The 24,488-nt window shown below is 42.3% G+C and overlaps 1 protein-coding gene across 1 annotated transcript in view; it reads left to right on the forward strand.

Annotated features, from left to right (window-relative positions):
• ank2a (ankyrin 2a, neuronal) overlaps nt 1–24,488 on the forward strand; it is a gene marked incomplete at its 5' end in the record, with an annotated part of 138,413 nt that overhangs the window by 13,520 nt on the left and 100,405 nt on the right. The window contains 2 exons of the mRNA XM_084044841.1: nt 12,233–12,334; nt 24,054–24,152. Of these exons, the coding sequence (XP_083900967.1) occupies nt 12,233–12,334; nt 24,054–24,152 (201 nt within the window). The remainder of the gene's footprint in view (nt 1–12,232; nt 12,335–24,053; nt 24,153–24,488) is intronic.

Consider the following 24,488-nt stretch of genomic DNA (forward strand, 5'->3'; position numbering starts at 1 on the left):
TTTGGATGCATGTTATTTTCATTTTTTTGGTTGCAATTAGGACTAGCCCAAAATATGAATCCATACAAAAATCTGTCATCATACTACATTTCCAAAGAGAAAAGGTAGGAGTGTTTCTTTGTCAAATGGTATGTCTAGATTTGTCAGGCATGTCTAATTGTTTATGTCAATGTCTATGGGATGGACAAATGCTCAATCAATGCCTTTCCTCTCCTTATTCCTGCCTCCATTTAGCCTCCACCCCCTTCTGTACAAGGATTGTGTAGTCATGAAGTGTCACTTAAACAAAGTGCAATTAAAGTGCAATAATGAAACATAGAACTATTAGTGAGGGCTGGTGGTAGTGTGTCTGGGTGTGGTGGGGTGGGGGGGGGGGGGGGGGGGGGGTATTGGGGGTTGAGGTGAGTTGAAAGAGTTTTGCAATGTGGTCATGAAAGATGTATGGCTTTCCTGGAGTCTAAATGAGTCATCTGAAACACTAAGAACCTCCTTCCATTAGAGCGTAGATGCATTATGCTGCCAGCCACTCATCATCGACTGAGTCCTACCATACAGTGCTGCACCTCCATTAGCAAGCAGGGAGATCAGCAACAACAACAACAACAACAGACAGCATAATCGACATAAACAACACAATCAGTAATATCGCTAACAGTTTGGCTTAAGACTCATTTATACTTTGCCAAAGCTCTTATCATATAACAAACATTATATATTTTCGCGTTGTCAATTTTCAGGTGAATGTATGTCTTGTTTTGTTGTTGACGAGCTATAAGTTTACCTCTCCAGCTATGGCACTAGTTCATTTGCTTGTTGGGTTGGGGAGATTATGGGACCTGACTTTTAGATTAGCACCTGATCAGAATGACAGTTTGCTTCCCCTCTCTCAGGTCTATGTTTGTGTACCGTATGTGTATTGTACACATGTTGCGCACGCACATGTTTCCACATATAAAAAACGCTCGTGTTCCGAGAGAGGGAGGACGTTGAGAGAGAAAGAAGGGGGGGTGGGGGTATCGAGGGCACACCCTGTTGTACATGCGCGTGCGCCCGCCCACACACACACACACACACACACACACACACACACACACACACACACACACACACACACACACACACACACACACACACACACACACACACACACACAAGCTTGTAGCTGTGTCTCTCATATCTGTCTATCATGGCGTCTTAATGGGCCATATAAAACCATTTGGATCTATAAAATGGAAAACAGGCCATTAACCCCCTCCCGTATTGGACAACCACTAAACCAATGGCTACAGAAGCTTACATCAGCTCTCTGAGGAGCCTTACTCCCGTAATCGGACTCCCGAAAACACACACACACACACACACACACACACACACACACACACACACACACACACACACACACACACACACACACACACACACACACACACACACACACACACACACAAACACACACAATTTGTTAACCTCTGCTGTTGGTCATCCTCTTGTAAACTGTGTTTGTTTGTGTGTGTGTGTGTGTGTGTGTGTGTGTGTGTGTGTGTGTGTGTGTGTGTGTGTGTGTGTGTGTGTGTGTGTGTGTGTGTGTGTGTGTGTGTGTGTGTGGCCGTCAGTCAGTAGATACCTCATTGATCAGTCTTATAAATAGGGCAGTATGCACCGTCCAAAGTTTATAGCTTTAATTAAGAAACACATGCACATACTACTGTGTGAACTGAAGCCGTGAGCTTAACAAGGATCATATAACATCGTGATCAATAAGCTCATAGATCTTCTCCGTTAAAAGTAGAAACTTGAGACTGCAGGACAGCCTGTCCAATAATTGTAGATATTTGCCAGACTTGATGTTTGGGCAACGCCCATGCTGATGTAATGTATGTACAGTAACTATGTGACATGTCTGGTCTTTGCATTTTTCACTTGTTTGCAGGAAAATGAATTTAGGTTGTGTCTATAATTTACACGTTATTTATTATTTAGAGAGAGAGAGAGAGAGTGTGTGTGTGTGTTCATAAAGAGACAGACATACATTTTTATGTGCTCCAGATGAGTGTTCTATACTTGCTGTTTGGTAACAAACATTTAACACTAACAAACTGACAAACAAGTGCCATTTGGGTTGTTTTAAAAACAAGCACATAATCGTCGGTCTTAAGCTGTCACCAGCTCCTGCTCTGGGCTTGAAAATGTTGGACAGATAGTCGCCCCGACGGACAGAGAGACTTTATACAAGCTACACTACAGTATGTCTTCATGATTTGTTTATTACTTTTATTTTATATGTTAAGATGTAGATTTCTAAATGTACAATTATCAAAGTTTACCATAATCGTTGCATACATTTTCTCTCTCTTCTCTCTAATCTGTATGTTTTTTGTTTATTAAACTCGTAACACGAGCCTGGGTCTCTCGTGTGGGAAACCAAACATCTGCCGCTCATCTAACAGGGAATCTAACCTTGGCCTGGGAGATATTGGGCTTATGAGCTTCAAACAGCTACTTTCGAAACCCAATTTCTCATTGGGAGAGTAGGGAGACCACCTCTAACCACTACAGATTACTAGTTACATTATATTATGCAAATTGGATACATATTTTATTCATTAACATAAGTTCCGGATTTAAGCTTCATCAGTCGAGTGGTTTTATATTCTGTTCTATTTTACGAAGGTATGTCAGAGTAACATTTAATCTATCTAATCTATAATCTATCTATTCTATATACCGGTGTCCCCCAGTGTCTATCCTTGGCCACCTCCCAAATCTATTCGCCAAAAATAGCTGATCTACAAGCTCACAAGATGTCGCCATTCAACACATTGTGAGCTTTTAGATCTGATATTTTCAGAGAATGTTTACCTAATTTCTCATATGTTTGCTTATTATGGCATGCCCAGAATAGGGGCGCTAGGGATCATGTGGTTAAAACATGTTTGGATCATTGACTTTAGAAAAATGCAGTTTTGGTGTTCCACCAGCAGAGAGAGCTAGAGGAGTAGATGTCCAAAGAGAGATGAGATGACTCATTCAACTGTAGTATTGTGTGTGTGTGTGTGTGTGTGTGTGTGTGTGTGTGTGTGTGTGTGTGTGTGTGTGTGTGTGTGTGTGTGTGTGTGTGTGTGTGTGTGTGTGTGTGTGTTGTAGAGCATGAGGTACAGTGCTGCAGGCTTGAGTTGACTATCAGAGCTCTCCATGGTCCTGAAAAGCACAACTACTGGTGCAGAAAATAAAACACCTATACACACATACAACTGGACACAGACGCACATGCCCACACACGCACGCACACATGCACATGCACACACACACACACACACACACACACACACACACACACACACACACACACACACACACACACACACACACACACACACACACACACACACACACACATCACATTTTCTTTATGATGTCAACAGTATTGGAGACTTAGGCAAATTAGTTGATTGCGCAACACAGCGCAGACCAATCCACACACATACATAAACATGCAGTGTCAATTCATATTCTGTCAGCCACTAAGGTGCAGTGCAGCTGGGATTCAGAAGAAACCACTCGCCATCATGCAGGGGGGTATCTTTGAACTTGTACAGCAGAAATGAAGAAGTCAGTGTTCTCTGTTCACTGGTCCCCTACCGCAGTGAATGGTACATCCTACCACAGTAAGTGGTACGTCCTGCTGTCCAGCATGGGGTTGTACGGACAGCGAGCACGTTATCAAAGATTCTAGCCCCCCCCACCAACAACATACTGTTTCACATGCTACCAAGGGGCAAGTGGCTTCATAGCATCAGAGCCACTGGCAGTAGATCGCTAAATAGATTCTCCCCCGGGACAATCAGGCATATGAAAAAAAATAAGCTTGGGAAACGCTAATACCGCCTTTTTCTTAGCCTCAGAGAAGGACAAGCTGTTCTACTGCTCACCCTGCACAGAGACACTGTCTTCTTCTCCTCTTTCATCTGTCCTGTTCCCATCCTCTATTCTATCTTTTCTTTCCCATTTCCTCATGATCGCCTCGATGCTTTCTATTTATGTTTAAACAGTCGTCATTTGCTGGCCCTGTCCTCTGTTTTCTCTTCTGTCTCCTTTTCTCTTACTCTTCTGGATTCTCCCACTCTTATTTATTTATTTTAAAAGTACTATTCAGGATTTATATGAATGAATACAATATTATTTTAACCATTCTCTGTGGTAGAGTATTTAATACAATTAATCTGCAGTGGTTGAAGGGGGTCTCCCTAATCTAACATTGTCACTTTATTCCAGGTCAATGAAATTATTTGGTAACACTTTTTATTTATTTTTGGTGCCTCATTAAAATCTTTAGACATTTGTATTTTATTTCGGACACACACTAGCTGCAATTACCTCTCTCCATCTGGAGAGGCAGACAATGGAAAACTTAAGGATTGTAGCTTTCATTTTATTTTGTTTGTAATACATTTGTTAACCTACCTCTTCTCCCTAGTCCCCCTTTTCTTACGCCAATTGGCTCCCTCCTGTTTTCTCCATCTCTCTCACTATAGTATCCCCTTTCCTTTACGTTTGCCTCTTGTCTCCCTCTGTGTCCGTCTCTCACATGGACAGCAGTGTGGTGGTGGGGGTCTGGTTAGCGCACAGCCTCCCTCGGTCCCTAAACCTCTTACACACAAAACACACGGCAGTAACTATTGCTCACACACGCATTAACATGCATGAGTCACATATGTGTGTATATGCATGTGCTTGTTTTCATGTGTGTGCTGGGTGACGGTAGGTCTGTGTGTGTGTGTGTGTGTGTGTGTGTGTGTGTGTGTGTGTGTGTGTGTGTGTGTGTGTGTGTGTGTGTGTGCAACACGGTCTGGTGTGTGTGTGTGTGTGTGTGTGTGTGTGTGTGTGTGTGTGTGTGTGTGTGTTTGTGTGTGTGGGTGGTCGAAACACTGGGCCATTAGGCTGCTAATCTACTGGAATAGAGATATGCACACACGTGTGTGTGTGTGTGTGTGTGTGTGTGTGTGTGTGTGTGTGTGTGTGTGTGTGTGTGTGTGTGTGTGTGTGTGTGTGTGTGTGTTTGTGTGCATACCGTGCCAGTGTTGTTCATGAATGTGAATGTGAAAATCCAGTGTGTATTTATTTTGTGACTGGGTTTGGAGGGATAGAGGCTGTAGGTCTCCTGGACAGGGACGGAGAAAAAGACAACAGAACAACCAGAGAGGAAAAGTGAGGGAGGAGAGGAAAACGTCATGGTGTTTTGTTGAAAAGGGCTCTGCCAACCAATCTGTTGATTATTCTTTTATTTTGTCATGGAAATCAGTAGGGTCAGACTTACAATAGTCAGAAGGACCGCTGTGGACTCCATCATTCTGCGGGACATACAGCCTACTTCTACAGCACTTCTACTAGAGGGATTTACACAGTATACCTGTATATAACTTTACATGGATGGTTTCTTTAAGAATGATGTTGCAGTTACATAGCAGTTTTTCTGAAGGATAAATATATTCGTACGTTTGTTAATTTATCTTTTCTCATTTTGCAAGTAATTAGCTTATCATTGTTTGTGTATCTATACATACATATAGAGTATGACATGGATGCATGAACACAAGTGGACTAAATGGACTATGAAATATTATGTCTACAGTTTATTATGTGTATGAGAAATCTCGGGAAATAAGAAAACAATTTCCTGGGAGAGGAAGTGAAAGACAGGGATAGAAAGAAAGGTGACAAACTAGAAAGAGAGTGGAAGAGACCTCTAGTTAAACAGAGAGTTGGAGAGATTTATCATGGCCCACGCGGCAGCACACTTGAAAAAGGCTCGGGAACTGGAGCCCCCGGATTCAGAATACAGAGCTCTGCTAAAAGCCAGGGAGAGGAGGCGACGCCATCGTGAGAGAGCACTACGCAAGCGCCTGGTAAATGAACACATACTAAACACAACTGCACATTGATGTACATACTCTGCATGCACATAGAAACACAACACAGAATCCATTAACGCCATAGCTTCACTGTGCAATTAAACAGACTACAGATACATTGATTACCAGTTATCTGGCTAACTGTCTTGAGTCCCCCAACATATAATAGCCTACAACTTAACCCATTAAGACGGGGAAAGCATCTGTGCCATTTTAGATTTTAGCTATATTTTATACTGGCTATTCAAAAATAGCAGATATACAAGCTTATAGCGCGTCACTTCGTGCCGCGATATGAGCTTGTAGAGCTGCTATTTTTGTGCTAATCTTTGAGTATATATATTTTTAAAGCAAACATTTTTAAGTCAAATATTTGCTTCTGGGGGTACCTGGAACAAACCATTTTGAGATGGGGGTCCGCGACCAAATACATATCGTTGCTGTCGGACAGAAAACTCCGCTTTTGCAAACGTTGAACAAAAACTCACTTAACTCTACCTTTTGTTTTGTTTTTGCCATTTCCTGAAAAATGAACATTCTGGAGTTAGCTGGACAGCAGAGATATACTTTTTGGGTCCTTGATGTGAAAACAACATTTGAGAACCACTGACATAGAAACATACGTTTTGCAGAAAACTGTTAGGATTCAGAAGATGTTTGTAGAATCGGCCTCAGGTCTTAATGGGTTAAAATGTACCCACGGGATCTGTTGTGTGGAATCAGGAGCACAAGGTTAATGTGTCCAATGTCCAGGGGGTGGTTTCCTCACAGCTGTTATTGTTACGTGAGAGAGACCCATTAATGAGATGAGGGTGTAATCTGACAGATGTGATGTAGGAAGCCAGAGAATATGTACACACTCCACTGTTGTGTGATGATGTCATACTTTTTTTCATGGAAATGGGCCTGGATTAGGTTCTGGTATTCAATTAAATACTGTTACACATTCATCATATCATAGAAAAGAAATGTTATCACAAGTTCATGTTCTGTTCCCAGCTAGGGGGAGGGACATTGATGTTACTGATACTTTTGCACTAATGAAAGCATAGATTTGAACCACTGACTGAATATTAACTGGATATAATAATAGAGTAATAGGGATCATATCTCTCCTTCATTGGCCTCTCTGTACCGGCTCTTGGTAGAATACAGAATATCTAGAATTAAAACTTGTACTCCTCATCTACAAAGCTCAGCTCCACTATAGCTTAAAGAGCTCATTGTGCCTTAGGAGGCCTTTTAGGTCACCTTATAGGCAGTTGTATGCAAATTTTCTTTTAGTTCCAAGAATATCTAAGAGTAGAACAGGAGACAGAGCATTTAAGTATCAGGCTCCTCAATTGTGGAACCTTCTCTCAGTTTTAGTACAGTACGTAAGGCAGACACTCTCTCTATATGTACGTAGGTATGTAAGTAAGTAAGCCTTGCCGAGTCATGCGGCTCATAGGGCAGGAGCCTACAGTGTCTCCTGTTTCTGTAGCGTGAGTTGGCTTGATATACAAGTACATCCCCCAGCCATGATGTAGATAGATAGATGGATAGATAGATATTGTATTAAGTACACCCCCATGGACATGACGCTGTAAGTACTGTATGTCGCAGGGACTTAACCCCAATCCAACCCTTGATGCTGAGTGCCATGTAGGGAAGCATTGGTCCCATTTTTATAGTCTTTGGTATGATCTGGCCCGGGGAATCGAATCCTGACCTTCCAATCTCGGGGTGGACACTTTAACCACAAGGCCACTGAGCTGCTTTCTATGTTGAAGATTTATTTTTTATAAAGCTTACAGTAAGGGCTAGCTATAAGCTTAAATTGATGGGGAACTACTGTACATAAGGCACGAGTAGGGAACGTGAGAATGGAATTTGGCTTTTCTCTCTGTCTCTCTCCTCTAGCACACACAAACAAACACAATTGCAGTCTCCGGAGCCATCCCTAAAGTAGTGTAATAATTACTGCGTAATCTAAAAAGGACTGCAACGGGAGGGTGGAATTTTAATTCCCCTGTGCTGATTGCTAATTCATCACATACTGCAGGTTTTGGACGCTGATCAGATTAGTGCAGACCTACTGTATGATGGGATAAAAAAAAGCACAGCTTTCCATTTCAGCCAGATTTAGTCAGTCCACATACAATTGTCTACAGTATCTATAACATCAGGATAGGATAAGGGCTATACAATATTAACTGGTAATCAAAAAAGTGGTACTGCAGGATGATAATGAACAAAGAAGAGAAAGAGAGCATCCGTGTACATGATGCAAAAAATGTATTTACAGTTGAAACACTTGAATACACTTTCTCTACTTTGTACACAATATTGACAAAAATAGAAACAGAATATTGCTAAACCAGTATAAACCTTGGGCTGTATAACACTTGACTTGGGCTCCACCTCAGAGACCCAGGTTCAGTTCCTTGCTGAGCCGGATTTATACATAGTTGTGAACCAGTGTCCTGCAATGAAACTAGCAGATCTATAAGGTCACACGCGTCGTAGTGCATAAATCAATATATTGATTTGAGAATTCCCAGGTCATCTGGGACAAAGAGGCCAAGTTTGAAGTCAATCAGTCGAACGACGCCCAAGTTATGCCCGGGACAGACGCACAGACACACAGGGATTCCATGAATAGATAGATAGATAGATAGATAGATAGATAGATAGATAGATAGATAGATAGATAGATATGAATATATAGGCAACACAGTACATCAGGGCTTATAGCGTAAAACTCTGTATGCATTACACCCTCCTGGGAAACTCCTCGCTATCATGTGAAAAGGAGAGGCTGGCGACTCCGTGTATCGGAGGAGACACATGATAGTCTACACCCTCCCAAGGCCAACACTGCAGGGGTTTGCACTGCAGCAACACGGATAGCAGTACGCATGAGAAAATGGTTGATGTGTAAACAACAACAACAACAACAACAACAACAACCTTGATCAATTTAAATTAAAACATCATTTTAAATGACTCTCTGATGTAAATCATTATGCATCACATTACACAAATGTACAAAAAGTTGTGTTTTTAAGTTGGCCAGTGATAGTGGGCAATAGGGCTGTGGTTACTGTAATGTGATCTGAGGTATGTTGTGGGGCTCAACCTCCCGTGGGCCTTGGCATTCCTGGAGAGAAAAGAAGGCCTTGTGGTCTCCGGTCAGACTCACCCCCATCTGTTATGCATCCCGCGCTAGGCAGAGACAGCAAGGCCCAGCAGTCCCATAGATAGATAAATACATAAATACTTTATTAATCCCGAGGGGAAATTCAGATATCCCATAGACCATACAGGCATACAGCAAGGTTAGTTAAAACACATCACAAAAAGAGGGGGGGGGGGGCACAGGTTAAAACTGAGAGAAGACAAATATAAAAAATACATTATGAATAAGCATAAAAAGCATTAAAAATGTGTCACTGTGAATAATAACAATCCTTTGTCATTGCACATTGACTAAAACTCAATTATATTTTTTGTACTAAAACTAAGACCATTAGTCCAGTTAGCTGGTCATGGAGTTAAAGAGCTTAATTGCTGTTGGGACAAAAGTGTTCTTAAACCGTTCATTCTTGCAGGGCAACGAACGGAACAGATAGATAGATAGATACTTTATTTGTCCTTGCGGAAATTCATTTTGTGCCAAGCAGCCGATACAAAAAATCACAAACACAACATAAATACAAAATACATAGACAGATCACACAATACATTGACAGTGCTACACAGCTCCTCTCTTACAGAGAGAAAACTAGAAAAGGCCACCAGTCATGATTCAAGAGGCATCACATTAGATCATTGCGACCGCTTTCCTGGTCTGCCAGGATGTTGTGGAGAGGATGGCTCACATTGTCCATTATGGCCCGCATCTTATTGTATGTGCATCTCTCCACAACAGACTCCATCGCTGGAGAGAAGGTCTGCTCGCCTGGTGGGGTAAAAATAGCCGGGTTTGGAGAGGCCTGAATTGGGCGGTGGGCAGTTACGGCTGCAGTTGTCATTCCCACAAAGAGAGAGAGAGAGGGGAACAGGCGTGACCGGACCTTTGGGTGTACAATGTTCACACACCACACGTGCACACAGAGGCAGGAGGGTAGGCAGTAGCCACACCACAGCTCGGGAGGTTCTGGTTTGGCTGGGCAAGGGGGTCAGAGAGAGAGAGACTTGAAGAGGAAAGTAGAGAAGATTGGTGATGGGGATGCATTGGGATCAAGATTTATCTTCGCATGAATCATGGGTTTAATGGATGTGTTTAAAGATTGATGTAAAGACTTGAAGTTATGCGGAGGTTTTTGTTTGAAGTGCCAGCCTTTAAGAGGAGGAGACCTGTGTTGGAAGTTCCTGAATCTTTAGGCTGACTGTACTCTGTCAGACAGGCAGCCATTGGTAATCATCATTCCATTCTGGAGGTTCAAGAGGTTATAGCCAAGTAAGGCCACATTTTAAGGGTATTGGAAAAGTTGATTGGTTTTGCTGGTAACCATGGGCAACGCAGCCATGTGCCAGGCCTGTGGTTCAGATAAGACTTTAAAAACAACCGGGAGCAATGTGGATTTGAACCAGGAGCCTGACTATTATGGGGCCCCAGATCCTGATGATGGAATGGTAAGAGATGGCAAGAGGAAATGGGGGGGAGAAAAAGAGAGAGTTACCAATTCAGCAGTTTATGTTACAAATTCTTGGATTGGATTTTCTACTTGGAACGTGTGTGTGTGTGTGTGTGTGTGTGTGTGTGTGTGTGTGTGTGTGTGTGTGTGTGTGTGTGTGTGTGTGTGTGTGTGTGTGTGTGTGTGTGTGTGTGTGTGTGTGTGTGTGTGTGTGTGTGTGTGTGTGTGTGTGTGTGTGTGTGTGTGCACGTGCGCGCGTGTGCATGTGCATGCGACGTGCGTGCATGTGGTGACCTCTTTGCCCCTGTCATTTGCTGGCATGGCAGACTCGTCTAACCTCACATTGTTAACACCTGCTCTTGTCCTAATGAGACATTACTGTCTATGCCGAGCATGGAGGTTAAAGCCTTGTAAACATTCACTTATGTAAGTCACATTGTAATAGTGCCTCTAGTGATCCTGTGCACAGTTTGCATAGCAATCAGTTAGCTTACATTTTTTTTACTGCTTTTAGCAGTATATGGTATCAAGTAGTCTCTGTGCTGGTAGTTTGATTTAGATATCTCAAAGTATTGATGAGAACCCAGAGTCTGCACCAAGACAATGTTACCAACTTCAAATTCTATGAAGTCCTTTATGAACTTTATGTTCATTGAAAAGCTTAGGCACTTACATGCATATGTTTTGGGAATGTTTAGGAGTAGTTGAAAAATGCTGGACTCAGTTGGTTAATATATTGTCTGTCTGATTCATTAATTAATTAATTTATTAATTTATTCATTCATTAATTATTGAATGATGATTCACTAATATCATTGCCCATGAACTGAAAAATAATAATAATTTTGGAGTTGATTTCGGAAGTAATGACATTACTGAAGGTGTATAGGGCAGGAAATAAATGTTTGTTGTTCTTGCCTAGATTTACTGCTAAAGCACCCAATGACCACTTATAGTGACTTATTATAATCACTTTATACTGCATTATAACAGTGATTATAATGCATTTATATATAATTATTATACACTATGATCTTGGTCTAAAGAAAAAGTCTGTGAGTGACCAGTAATGAAGGATTATGATAATTTAGCTTATAAGTATTTATAAAAGGCTTTATAATGTGTTGTGAATGCATCATGAGTACTAAGAGTGCATATAACTAATTATAGCATATAACTATTATTATTAATTAACAGTGTTATAAGCAGATTATAAAGCATTATAGACATTGGATGCATAGGAAGTGTTACCAAAAAGTGTGACATAAATCATTAAAAGGGGTCTTTTTTCTGGAGTAAAAATTGGTGAATGTAGACATCAAGAAAATTATACCGAAAGCCTGCACTAGGTATTACTGTAAATACACTGCCAGTGATCAGATGTCGCTCTTTGATTTCTGTTTAATAACAGCAAAGACAACAACAAATGTGAATGCATATCTACAGTAGGTGTGTGCATATGGTGGTATATGCATGTATGTGGGTATGCTGTTATTTGGTAGGTGCATACACAGTATATTCATTTATTTGATGCTATATATTGCCTGAAATCTGATGCTAGGCTGTCAAACTCATTTTGGGGTGAATATCGCATTGGGCCAAAGGTGACTTGATGAGGGCTACGACCAGTTGCAGACATGCGGGAATCATACCTGATTTCTATTCCTCAACTCTCTGTCCTCTCTGTCTTTATCTCTCCAGTCGGACAGTAATACCAGTTTCCTGCGGGCTGCCAGGGCAGGGAACATCGACAAGGTCCTGGAATTCCTGAAGGGTGGAGTGGACATCAGTACTTGTAATCAGGTAGGACAGTGTGTACTGAGGTTCATTTTAATGTCTGGTCTCTTGAGACATTCAGTTACCATTTCTTTTTTTACACTCCTATTCTCAGATGTTGCAGGGCAATAAATGTGACTGCTTTTGTTGTCAAGTTAGTTTGGTTTGTTTTAATTTCTTAGAGAGCCGTATGAAAGCCATCAGGAAACCTGGTGGCATTTAGACTCAGTTTGGTGATTCTAAATGGGGATATAATTCTTGGGGATATAATTCTTGCCTGGTCAACAATTCAACCTTAAATTTTTTCATGTGAAAGTAGTGTAAGAGCAGATGTACGTACGTTGTTGATGGTCTGAAAACTCTGTTGTTTGAAATACATGCCGTCAAACTGTCATGGTCCTCGATGGGCTGAATACGTTTTGTCATGTTGCTCATTACGTAAGTGCTCTTGCGTGCAATTTGATGATAGTTTTGTCATAAAGTTATTTAGCATAGTCATTAGTCATATGTCATGTGTTTTTTAATCTCTTACATAACATGAACTGGGCTTGTCAGGATGATAGCTTAAATCGATTGTCACAGAATGCCTGGTAAAACTCTCTAATAGTCTACGCACACATACACAGAGACACACACAGCTTAGGCTACTCTCATTACATACCCTCATACACAATCATTTGTGAGAGGCTCTTTTGTATTGCTTGCTGCTGTTAATGTTTGATAATCCTTCCACATATTAAATGAGCTAAAATGAGCTTTTCATGAGCTTTTTATTTTTTTCTTATTGTACATTAATCCCATATAACATAGGAAATATATATAATTTAACTGACGTTTAAATATTATTATCGTTTCTAGTTGTCTCAAATCAGCAGTTTTAGTTACTGTATGTGCTAAACTGTATGTTTCTGAAATCCACTGTGGTTCAGCGGTAATGATTCACTGGTAACTAGAAAAAGTGCTCCTCGGAGCACAGGTCTCCGCCAGGTCAGGTAGATTATTGTGGCCTCCTGGTGGCGCTATAATAGGCCAATGTGAAAAGGGTGCCATTTGTTCAAGGGCTTTTCACTGCAATCGGACACTGCATTCATGATTTGAGGCATTTTGTTCCAAAAATGTGTTTTGCAAAATTAGACCTGCTGGTGGCGCTATAACAGGCCAATGTGAAAAGGGTGGCATTTCTTCCTCTGCCTAGTGGGAATGTGCGTGTGAAATTTCACGGAAATCGCAAGCTGCGTTCATGATTTGAGGCATTTTGTTCAAAACGGACCAATCCTGCAAACTTTGGAAGCCAATCTTAGGCAATCAGGATGGAATATGGGAAATTGGATAAATCTGTGTTGATCTGAAAAATGATCTGAAAAATTGGACAAGAGGTTCTGAATTGGCATCCAGGGAGTGTGCGTGCACAGTTTCGCAGCGGCCGGGCCAACGGTGCCAGAGATTAACTGCTAACAGACGGACAGGACGGACGGACACACGGACGGACGGACAGACAGAGGGTAAAACATACTCTCTCGCCATGCCTTTCGGCCTGACGGAGACAATGATTCACTGCCGATTCACTGGTATAATTCACTTCAACCACTTGTCATGATTCACTGGTAATGGTTCACTGGCAATAGTTCACTGCTAATGATTCACTGGTAATGATTCCCTGAGGCACGTGTGAACCAATCTTCCTCTTGTCGGAAGCCAACCAGAGAATTAGGGCAGAGCTGTCAACTCGTCTGTTCACCAAATTCATGGATTCTTCTCACTGCTGAGTCACTGTGGCATCATCCAAATGAGTGACGTCAGCGTGCGCATTTTGCGCATAACTACAACCCCATCCTCACAACCACCATCATCCTTTCCTCAACTACACCCCTCCCCTGCCCTCTCAAGCCTTCTCTGGACGCAGCTGCTGTGTTTGTGCACTAGTCTTCCTCACAGCTGTTCTCACTCCAGCCCTCAAATTCCACTGAGGAGAGGAACAGGGTGGGGGTCCCTATACAAATCCCAAATCCATACACCCCCATATCCCCCTTGTACCTTTTTTGAGGGCAGGTTTTTTTTGTTATAATATATTAGTGTGATTTACAATCTCAGAGGACTACAGTATGTGACTACGTGACTCAGCGCTTGTTTGGGTGCTTCAGATATACGTCTTTGTCCCTTTGTACTGCTCTTTTTGCGACTCCCCAACAATTTAACTGCTCCTATATTTAGATAGGCCCCTGAATGGCTGATAGATGCCCTTCAAACCTGTCAGATGTCAGGTGACATGCAAGCCCTAGTCAAATAACAGTGACATTTTCTTATAGGGCTCAGTGCTGCCAAAAATATCTCTCTCTTTCTCTCTCTCCCTCTCCCTCTCCCTCTCTCTCTCTCCCTCTCTCTCTTTCTCTGTCTCTCTCTCTCTCTCTCTCTCTCTCTCTCTCTCTCTCTCTCTCTCTCTCTCTCTCTCTCTCTCTCTCTCTCTCTCTCTCTCTCTGTATGATTTCTGTCACATGAGGTAAACCAGTAAGCTCATGTGATTTCATATGGCACTTTGCCCTATAGCTTTTACTGTAGGCGAGTCTCCATTTGAGTGATGTCTTGCATTGATGCCATATTTCATGTGACATAAGTGAAATTCCAACAGATTCTCACTAACATATGAATGTGTTCCGACATGTCAGAATACAAACTGTCTGACACCATTTTAGACTTCTGGCTAGCTGGTCTTTTCTGATTAAAACATGTTCTAGGAATATGGAAAGTGATCTTGTGGAAACACTGGTCATTATAGTGGAATGTAATACATCTGATTGTGGAATTTCTTCCACTATTAGACCGGCTATGTCTGTGGGTGTCCTGATGTAACTGACAATGATTTGTTAACGAAGGAAATTAACAAATCTGTCACTTGGATTCCGATCATCAAGATGCTTGTGTGTGCACAGTATGTTTCCATACATAGTGTATACAGACACGTGCACGGCGCGCTCACACACATTCACAAATAGTATAGTTGTATTTGTGGGTTGAGTAAGGCTTACATCTTTATTTTCAGACTGTCCTAAACGCATGGTCACAGGTTTAAAGTTTCCCAACATTTGCCATAGCAAACACATTTAGATCTTACAGATGCAAAAATAGGATTACTCAGCCTGAAGCCCATAAGCCCAATATTTCCCCTGGATAACTGGGGATTCCCTCTTGAATGAGCAGTAGTTGTTTGGTTTCCTTTGTGGGAGATGTGTTTTCATATCTCGGGATTTACAGTTGTAATGTCTAGTTTTAGTTGTTAAATTGTGATATTATCAAACATAAATATCAAACATATCAGACAGTCTACATTTACCAAAAGGAAATGCATATATTTAATTCAGTTTGACCAGAAGCAGGGATAAAACTCACCACCGGCCATAAAAATGAATCACCAGAGGGGGATATGATAAGCAGAGGCAAGGAACCCCCCCCCGCCCCCCCCCCCCGATATGCCCCTGCAAATCAAATCCTGTATCCGGTGACATATTAATTCAATGTAATGGCTAACAAGCCAACGCCTACTGATATTGGTATCACCAGTCGTATTGGTAGACATAGATCTCCGATCGTCTGGCTACGCGAGACTACCATTAGAACATTACTTAGATTTAAGGATTCCTGGAATTTCCTCTAATACAGTATTTATACTATTTCCTTTTTTTTTTACTATCACAAAGAACAAAGGCCATTTAATCATTCAAAAATAAAACCATGTTTGTAGAGATTAGCATCAAGGAGATAAGTATACTGTACATTAAAACCATGCCAAAATTATATCCATAATTACTGAACCATCATTTCTAAGAAGTATCCAGGCTGATGTTGCCTTAATTATAACCATATTTAGTAGTTTCAGTAATGTAGCCCACATCATCAACTCTGTTGACCTCTCTAAACACATCTTTAGAAATTAAATCATCAAATCCAGAAAGTGCAATCTGGTTAATTTGAAGGGTTGGATTTAATCTGCCTTGAGATTAAACAACAGTTTATATTTCCATTTAATCTCTAAAATCACATGAGATTTATGTAAACGAATAAATGATACATGCACTCTACATACTGTATGGCTTTATATTTTTCTTTAATTGCATTCTTATGCATGTAATGTGCTGGTTCGGGCGGGATGCCATTCCTTAGCATTAACATTTGGTTCAGCAAAATGTAAATGACACATTTAAAAAAAAAATTGACATGCAAAACTAGAAACCAGGCAGCTGGACCTCTTTGTCTATTCACGTGCGTGTGTGCGTCTGCATACGTGGTGTGTGGTCCTGGTGGTCTCTTTTTAATGTATTTCAATAATGGGACAGGTTTCTCGTATGTCAAGACAAGAATGTTGACAAACTGATGTTTATTAAAAAATATCCTTGACATTTTTATTAGTGGAATTTGTTATACACACATTGTACATTGTACAAACATCGAGAGGCCTCTAAACAATGCAGAGTCAAAAGTGATTTCATTGCACACCCCACAAATGCTACAAATGTCACTGTTTCAGTCAGGAACACTCAAGTCATAAGTAGATTTAACCATTCATTGCAACAAATGGAATACAGTTAAACTTGGCGTTAATGGCTCCGCTCTTAAGATGTCCCCTAAATTTTGCTAAGCAGCATGCTAAGCAAAAATAAGGGAACGCTATGCAAAACCCTCCACAAGAGCGGGTCCATAGCAAGACTATTTAATCAGATTAACTTGAGTCATGCGAACTTGAATGCAGTTTAACATTAAAGCCATAGAACATTGAATTCAGTTTAGAGCCATGCAAACATTGAATTTCAGTTTACTTTAGAGCCATGCACTCATGAATTTCAGTTTAACATTCAGTTTAAACGTTTGAGTAATGCAAGACTCTGAACTATAAGGTGGAGGCTGGGGTGGTGGAGGCAAGCTTTGCCAGCAGCAGCGCGTGGCAGCAACTGAAAAGCAGAGATCGAGTGTAGGAAGGAGCCATATTTAAACGGACCGCCTTGTTGAGGGAATGAGGTGTGATTGGTGTGTGAAAAAGAGAACTATCGCAATGCTTAATTTGTTGCAGAAACATCCGGTTGCAACAACGGGCTGTAATGTGCAGTGTCTTGGCACCTCTCCTCTTCAATGTCTGACACTAACAGCCAGTGTCATCAGAGTATTTGAAATATGTGATGGGTGAGAGGTTGGTACAGTAGTCATTTGTGTGTAGAGGGTGTAAAGGGAGAGACATGAGGACATAGCCCTGAGGGCCTCCGATATTGGTGTTAATCTGCATGCTTTTATTATATTCTGGTTCTACGTGCAACACTAATCCCATATGACACTTGTGCCTAAAAATGTCACCTATTGATTATTATTATTATTATTGATACACACACTGCATTCAATTCGCACACACATTTACATTTACAAGGACCACTATGGAAATAAGCTCTAAAGCTTTTTTGTGTTTTATCCTTTTGACATATATGTATGAAATATCTTCATGTATGTTCATTTTTGTCAATAAAAACCTCAATGAATCAATTAAATGGATGCAAGGGGATTATAGGAAAAATCATAGATCATGGAGGTGTTAAGATTAATATCTCTATAGGACATATTATATCTCAGCATGTGGTCATCATGCCTGTCACGACCACGCCCACGCCCTCATTCCAGAGGTCCTCATCTCCAGCCTATTAACCTTACACACCTGTTCCTCCTTAGTGCACTCCTTTATATACCCCCCTCGTCCACTCTGCCAGCAGGCAGTATTGTTTGACTTTAGATTAGACTAGCAGCTCCACACGGTCCCGTCCGTGTTTGCCTTTGTCTCTAGTTTCTCTGAACTGTGCTTTGCACTTGTACCTATGTTGGACTTTATTAAACACCCTTGAAACCTGCGCCTGCATTCAAGAATGTCATTACAATGCCTCTCTCATGCCTGTGTGCTCATCATGCCTGTGTGAGCTACATCTCTACCACTCAAACAGAGAGCGTCTCCTTCCCAAACCCCAATGGTTCTAATCAGCCCCCCGCCCACAGGAGTGGCCCAATTCACTCACAACTTGCTACAAAAATCGCTCATGAAAAAATATATAACCTCCTACATTCCATTTTCCACCTTCACATCTGTCTCCTTCTCTAATAATCAAAAAGTGCTATATATTTCATCTCGCACTTCACTTCCGGATGGTTCGTTTTGCACCTTCTTTGCCACATCCGTCACGGGACAGAAACAAGCCCTGCCGTGCTCTATGGAAAACAGTCCAAAAGCGCGCCCAAATGAGCCCAAAATCGCTTACACACAAAGCAGACCTGCCACCCCATTTCAACGTCACAGCAACATGCAGCCAATCAGCGTCGACGGCAACGCAGCCTACGCCAATCATGTGTGAGATCTACAAGCTATGGGGCAGAGACGCCGTGTGCCATGCGCCGTATCTTAGCAACAACGAAAGCGCTCACTCTCATTGGTCGTGTCACGCTAAGAGCAGTTCCCAGACAATGGCATCTCAGAGAGCTTGCTGTAGTGTTTATATATCTATGGCTGTAGCCATCAGAGTCAGTCGCAGCGACGACGGACAGGGCGCTGTGATAGTTGCCGTAGCTAACGCTAACGTGGTTGTCATGCCTGCAGCGGCTGTGCAATCACTTTGTCAACAATGCACGTTCGTGCGGTAACTGTTATTATTGCTGCTCTGTTAGTCCATTGTAGATGGTGTATGTTGTGTGTGTCTTCTGGTGTAGCTCCACAGCAACTTACTCCAGTAACTAACGTAATGGCAGGACCGCCCCGTGCAACGCACGTTTAGGCTGCATTATGGTCATGTAGTAATTTCAGATCATTTCGGTCCGATTAGGGCAGTGGCTACCCCCCCCCCCCCCCCCCCAAAAAAAAACATATTTGAACTGGGGACCCCCCCAATTTTGTTTGACTCCGTTCCACAAGTCAATATTGTGAAAATAGCAGATCTACAAGCTCACAACGCCTCACGTTGAGAGGCGTTGTAAGCTTGTAGATCGTCTATTTTCAACATGTTTGCCTCTTTCTTAAATTTTTTGACAATGTGGCCAATGTTTTATAGTATAGTTTGTTGACTACTTTTGTGGCAGTAATGGTATTTTCCTTTACTTTAGCTTCTTTATTGTCTCCGCCAGGCCGAAAGGGATGGCGCGAGACTATGTTTTACCCCCTGTCCGTCCGACGGTCTGTGGATAGCTAATCTCCCGCATCGTTGGCTTGATCGCAGCGCAACTGTGCACACACACTCCCTGGATGCCAATTCAGAACCTCTGCCCCATTTCTTTCACATGGCCCTGTTATAGTGCCACCAGGAGGCCGCTTTTTGCAAAACACATTTTCTCACAGTACTGCTACATATTTTGTCCTAACATCACGCAAATCGATACACAGTATCTCTATAGTCATTAAAAAAAACACGGTATTTCAGATTTCTCATTTTCCATCCTGATTGACTAAAAATGGCTTCCAAAGTTTCCAGGACTGCTCCGTTTTGACCAAAATGCCTCAAATTATGAACACAGCATGCACTTTCCGTGCAAATTTGCACCCACATTCCCACTATGCCGAGCAAGAAATTCCACTTGAGATTTTTCTAATCAGCCTCATGGTGGCGCTATAACAGTCCGATTTGTGTTTTTACCTATACCTGCACCAATCTGTGTAAAACTTTGTATGTGCACTCTCTAGAGGTCAAGGAAAAACCTTTCCCCTGCATTTCTCACATCTACCTTTTATAGCTCCACCAGGAGGCCGCCTTATGTACAACATATTTCTTTACATTACTCCTTCCGATTTTATCTACATTTCACGCAAATCGGTACACATGATCTCTATAGTCATGTGATCAAGACGGATCTGTTTAATCTTTCATATTCCATCCCGATTGGCTAAGATTCACATCTAAAGTTTGCACAAAATGCCGCAAATCATGAATGCAGCGTCCGATTGTGGTCAACTTTGCACGCACATTCACACTATGTTGAGGAACAAGTGCTACCATTTTAACATTAGCCTGTGGGTGGTCCCCACCGACTCTACCTGGCCCTTAGGTGGGCCCCACCTAGGCAATTCTATGTGGGGCCGAGGTGGGTCTTAACTGCGATGCCCATGCGGGCTATAAGTCGCTTCTACCTGGCCCTTAGGTGGGCCCCAACTAGCCACGTTTATGTGGGACCAAGGCGGGTCCTAACTGGGTTTGCCCATGCAGGCTTTAACTGGGTTCTACCTGGGCCCTAGGTGTACCCTAACCAACCAGAGTGCAGTGCCCATCGCTCCAAATGTTGTGACGTCAGGGCTCTCAATACTGCACATTGGTGGAGGAGGAGGGCCCGCAGGGCGCCCGCACACATCGCTGAACCAATGGTAGCCCACGGATGTTTCCTCTGGACATTTAAAATCTGCCCCTCTATGCCACATATCATCCGCGCTACAGGGTCTTCACTGACCGAGCCACGGCCCCACTGGCCCTCATGACGCTATGCCACTTATATGCGCTGCCAAGTGGCCGCGGGCGCTACGTGGGCGTGGCGGCGGGCTAGACGCGAGGCCCTGCGTAGCAGGGCCGAGCTTCTAGTTTATTCAATTATCACTTAGTCAGGCTGATCGTCCATTAGCTAAATTAAAACAGGTGGTGTAATGATACCGCCGCCACTTGGCTGTTTTGCTTACAGTTCAGAGGGATGAATGTGTGTGTGTGTGTGTGTACTGTATGTATGTATCTATGTCTGTATGTCTGTACATCTGTGTGTTGTGGGGTAATTGCTTGATAGTTTCCCAGTTGTGGGGTAATTGCTTGGCTCCTGTGGTATACAGTACCTACAGTATTAGCTGAAATGTGATTGAAGCACTGTACTTAGATTGCAAAATTCTTGCTGCATCAGCAAGGCCCCCCATTTCAGAATTGATGGTACAGTAAATCCCTGATCTGCTACTGGTCGAAGATCAGATTACGGAATTCTTACACCGTCTCCACCATTAGGTGAGGAACATCTATCACGGGTGTTAGATATCCTGTTAGGTGTTCTGATGAAGCACATAGAGTAGAATAGTGGCAGTAACACCCTGAGTGTTTGTTGGTGTTCGCTCACTAATCATCACAGTGTCTGTAGCAGTATACCCAGACCCTGTACTGATTCTCAAAGTGGTGTCCGGGGACCTTCAGGTGTTATTGAGGGGGCTCCAGGGGGTCCCCAGCTACAGTAAATGACTGTAGATGATTGTTAGGAACTAAATGGGAATTGTCTCTTATGGGTCTTTAACTCTGACACAGTACAAATGGTTCAATTTGTACACTGTGAGAGTTAAATGAACTTTTTTTTGCAGAGTAGATTGGGGTCCCAAAGATAAAAATCACATCAAATGGGAAGCTTGTCCTTGAAATGAAAACAGTTTTGAGTCACTGTACTGCATGTAGTTGAGCCGCATGAACCACCACAGCCTTATTACTTGATGAAAATGCTGATGCAAGGTAAGGAAATGTGTTTGTGCATGTATGTGTGTGCCGGTGGGCACGGGAAGGGAAAAGGAGGACATCCCCCAAGTGCCATTTCCATTATGTGATGTGTCATGTGTTACAGCATGACCTGCTTCCCATTTTAGAGCATGGGCTTAAGGAACGGGTGGAAGACCAACAGTGTGAACTAGTGTCATTAGGACATCTTAGAACTGACTTTCCCATCGTTTCTAAACTTCTAAAATACAGTACAAGGCTGAAAATGAAGACAATCTTTCTGACTGGTTCATCCGATTTGCTCAGTTCTATAACTTTAGCATTGACCCCTAGGAAGTCTTCATGTCAGCTGACTCTCAAGGAGATCTTGCAGTGTGTTAAGCTTTAGATTGATTAGAACTAGCACCTACTCCCCAGTACCCCAAAATGACCTTTGAAAATCCCATTTGAGACTCTCATTAGAGGCTTCTTATATGCAAGACAATACTATGAAATTTAGTGTTTTATGCTAAGAGATATTATGATATGATGGCTTTATATCAATTGAATAGATTTACTGTTTTACATATTTGCAGTTAGAATCTTTAAAGCCATTTCACAACCCCTATGGTTCCCCCCACCCCCGTGGAATGCCATCTTTTTCTTTTTTCTTTTAAGGTTTGACATTTCAAACAGCTTCTAAATACGAGAGTAACCATGTTTGTGTGTATGTGTGTCCGACGTACGCTCTATGACTGTGCAGAAACATGACACCCCATGACTATTTGGCATTTGGCAAGTAACTGAGTGAAAGTGTATGGGTGTGTGTGTGTGTGTGTGTGTGTGTGTGTGTGTGTGTGTGTGTGTGTGTGTGTGTGTGTGTGTGTGTGTGTGTGTGTGTGTGTGGTGTGTGTGTGTGTGTGTGTGTGTGTGTGTGTGTGTTGGCGAGGAGTGTGTGTAAGTTTTAGGGAGGGGGGTAATGACAGGCGTAGTGGTCCCTCTCTTTAACTCTGTGCCAAGAAACCTTCCAGGGCCAGGAGGCACGGCTCCTCGCAGGATCAGCACCTCCGAACCAGAGGGCTGTGTGTGGAAGCTGAGAAACCAGTGCTCCATCTCCCCTAACTGCCACTTCGGATTACTGTATCGTACAAGACGAAGATGTAAAATGAAGAAAGAATAAAAGACGGATCAGAATACACAGAAAAAGAGACCTTGAATAGGAATAAAGGATTTGTGGACTGGTGGGGGAGGAGGGACGAGACCAGTTGAATGTCCTCTCCTGTAGTTGGCTCGTTTGAGAAGAGTATTTTTCTTCCCAGGATGGAGGAAGAAGAGGATGAGGTGAACCAGACTTCATGTGTTTGAACTGTAGAAGTGTGTCTTTTGTACAGTTGATAGCCATGGTGTGACTTGGTCTCTCCACCAAAAAGTTGCGTGATACTTGTAGTTGAGACCATTGCCTAATGAAGAATTTGGCACATTGTTACCAAGCACACTTCGTCTTGTTCTGGTGTCAGCTTTCTAGTTGTACTTGAATGGCCTTGCACGTAATGTTCACATCAATTCAGACCTGAAATATCCTTTCTAACATGGCATAGGGTTGTACACAGTACATGCCAGATGCCAAAGCGGACATATTTTGACTGATGCAGTGGCATTACTGTATTTATTTATTTATTTTAGATATTTTTGGGGCTCTTTCTGCCTTTAATGATAGTAGTGGAGATGGACAGGAAACAGGGAGAGAGAGACAGGGAGTGACACGCAGCAAAGGGCATCGGTAGGCCAGCGGGCGCCCCGCATTATTGTATATTTATATTAGTTTACTTACCGGGTAATGCTGGTATTAGTTATTAGACCCTGCGACATACAGTACTAGCGTCCTGTCCAGGGGATGTACTTGTACATCAAGCTGCCTCACGCTAAGGAAACAGGAGATAGGCTCCTGCCCTATGGGCCTCATGACTCGGCAATGTTTACTTACTTATTAGTTACTTATATTCCAGCCTCATGGTGTGCAAAAGTATATGTTAGCTTAAACAGACCTTTTTGTGTTATTACTCTGATTTATAAATACATATCTTAAGTAATATATATATATATATACATACTGAAATCTGGCCATTAATAAATATCTTACTATTGCACACCCTGTGTCCACAACAAGGTCTACAACACAGGTGCAGGTCAGCTGGTGCTGAATGCTCTCAATAGCCTGACTCTTGAATTACGTTCTGAATCCGATCAGTTGTGCAATGATCTTAACTTTGACTGTGTTTTCTCAAGAACTCGGTATGATGTCTGCTCTTCCCTAGAATGGTTTGAACGCGCTGCATTTGGCAGCTAAAGAAGGCCACGTGGAGTTAGTGGAGGAACTACTGGACAGAGGAGCACCTGTTGACTCAGCCACCAAGGTACGTGCGCTTGGATTGATTTTTGATTCTTTATTCCACAAATGCCGATGTTCATTGTGGTTTAATACTATAGCATACCACACACACACACACACACACACACACACACACACACACACACACACACACACACACACACACACACACACACACACACACACACACACACACACACACACACACACACACACACACACACATACATTGGACTGTCATGCAACGATACCCATATTAGACACGCCCACTTATTGCCTAACCACCTTTGCTCTTTAGAAATACATATGGGAGCCTGGGCTACCAGGAGTGTGTGTGGTGTGTGTGTGTGTGTGTGTGTGT

The sequence above is a fragment of the Gymnoscopelus microlampas genome (genome assembly GCF_963454915.1).
Source record: "Gymnoscopelus microlampas genome assembly, chromosome: 2".
Taxonomy (NCBI): Eukaryota; Metazoa; Chordata; class Actinopteri; order Myctophiformes; family Myctophidae; genus Gymnoscopelus; species Gymnoscopelus microlampas.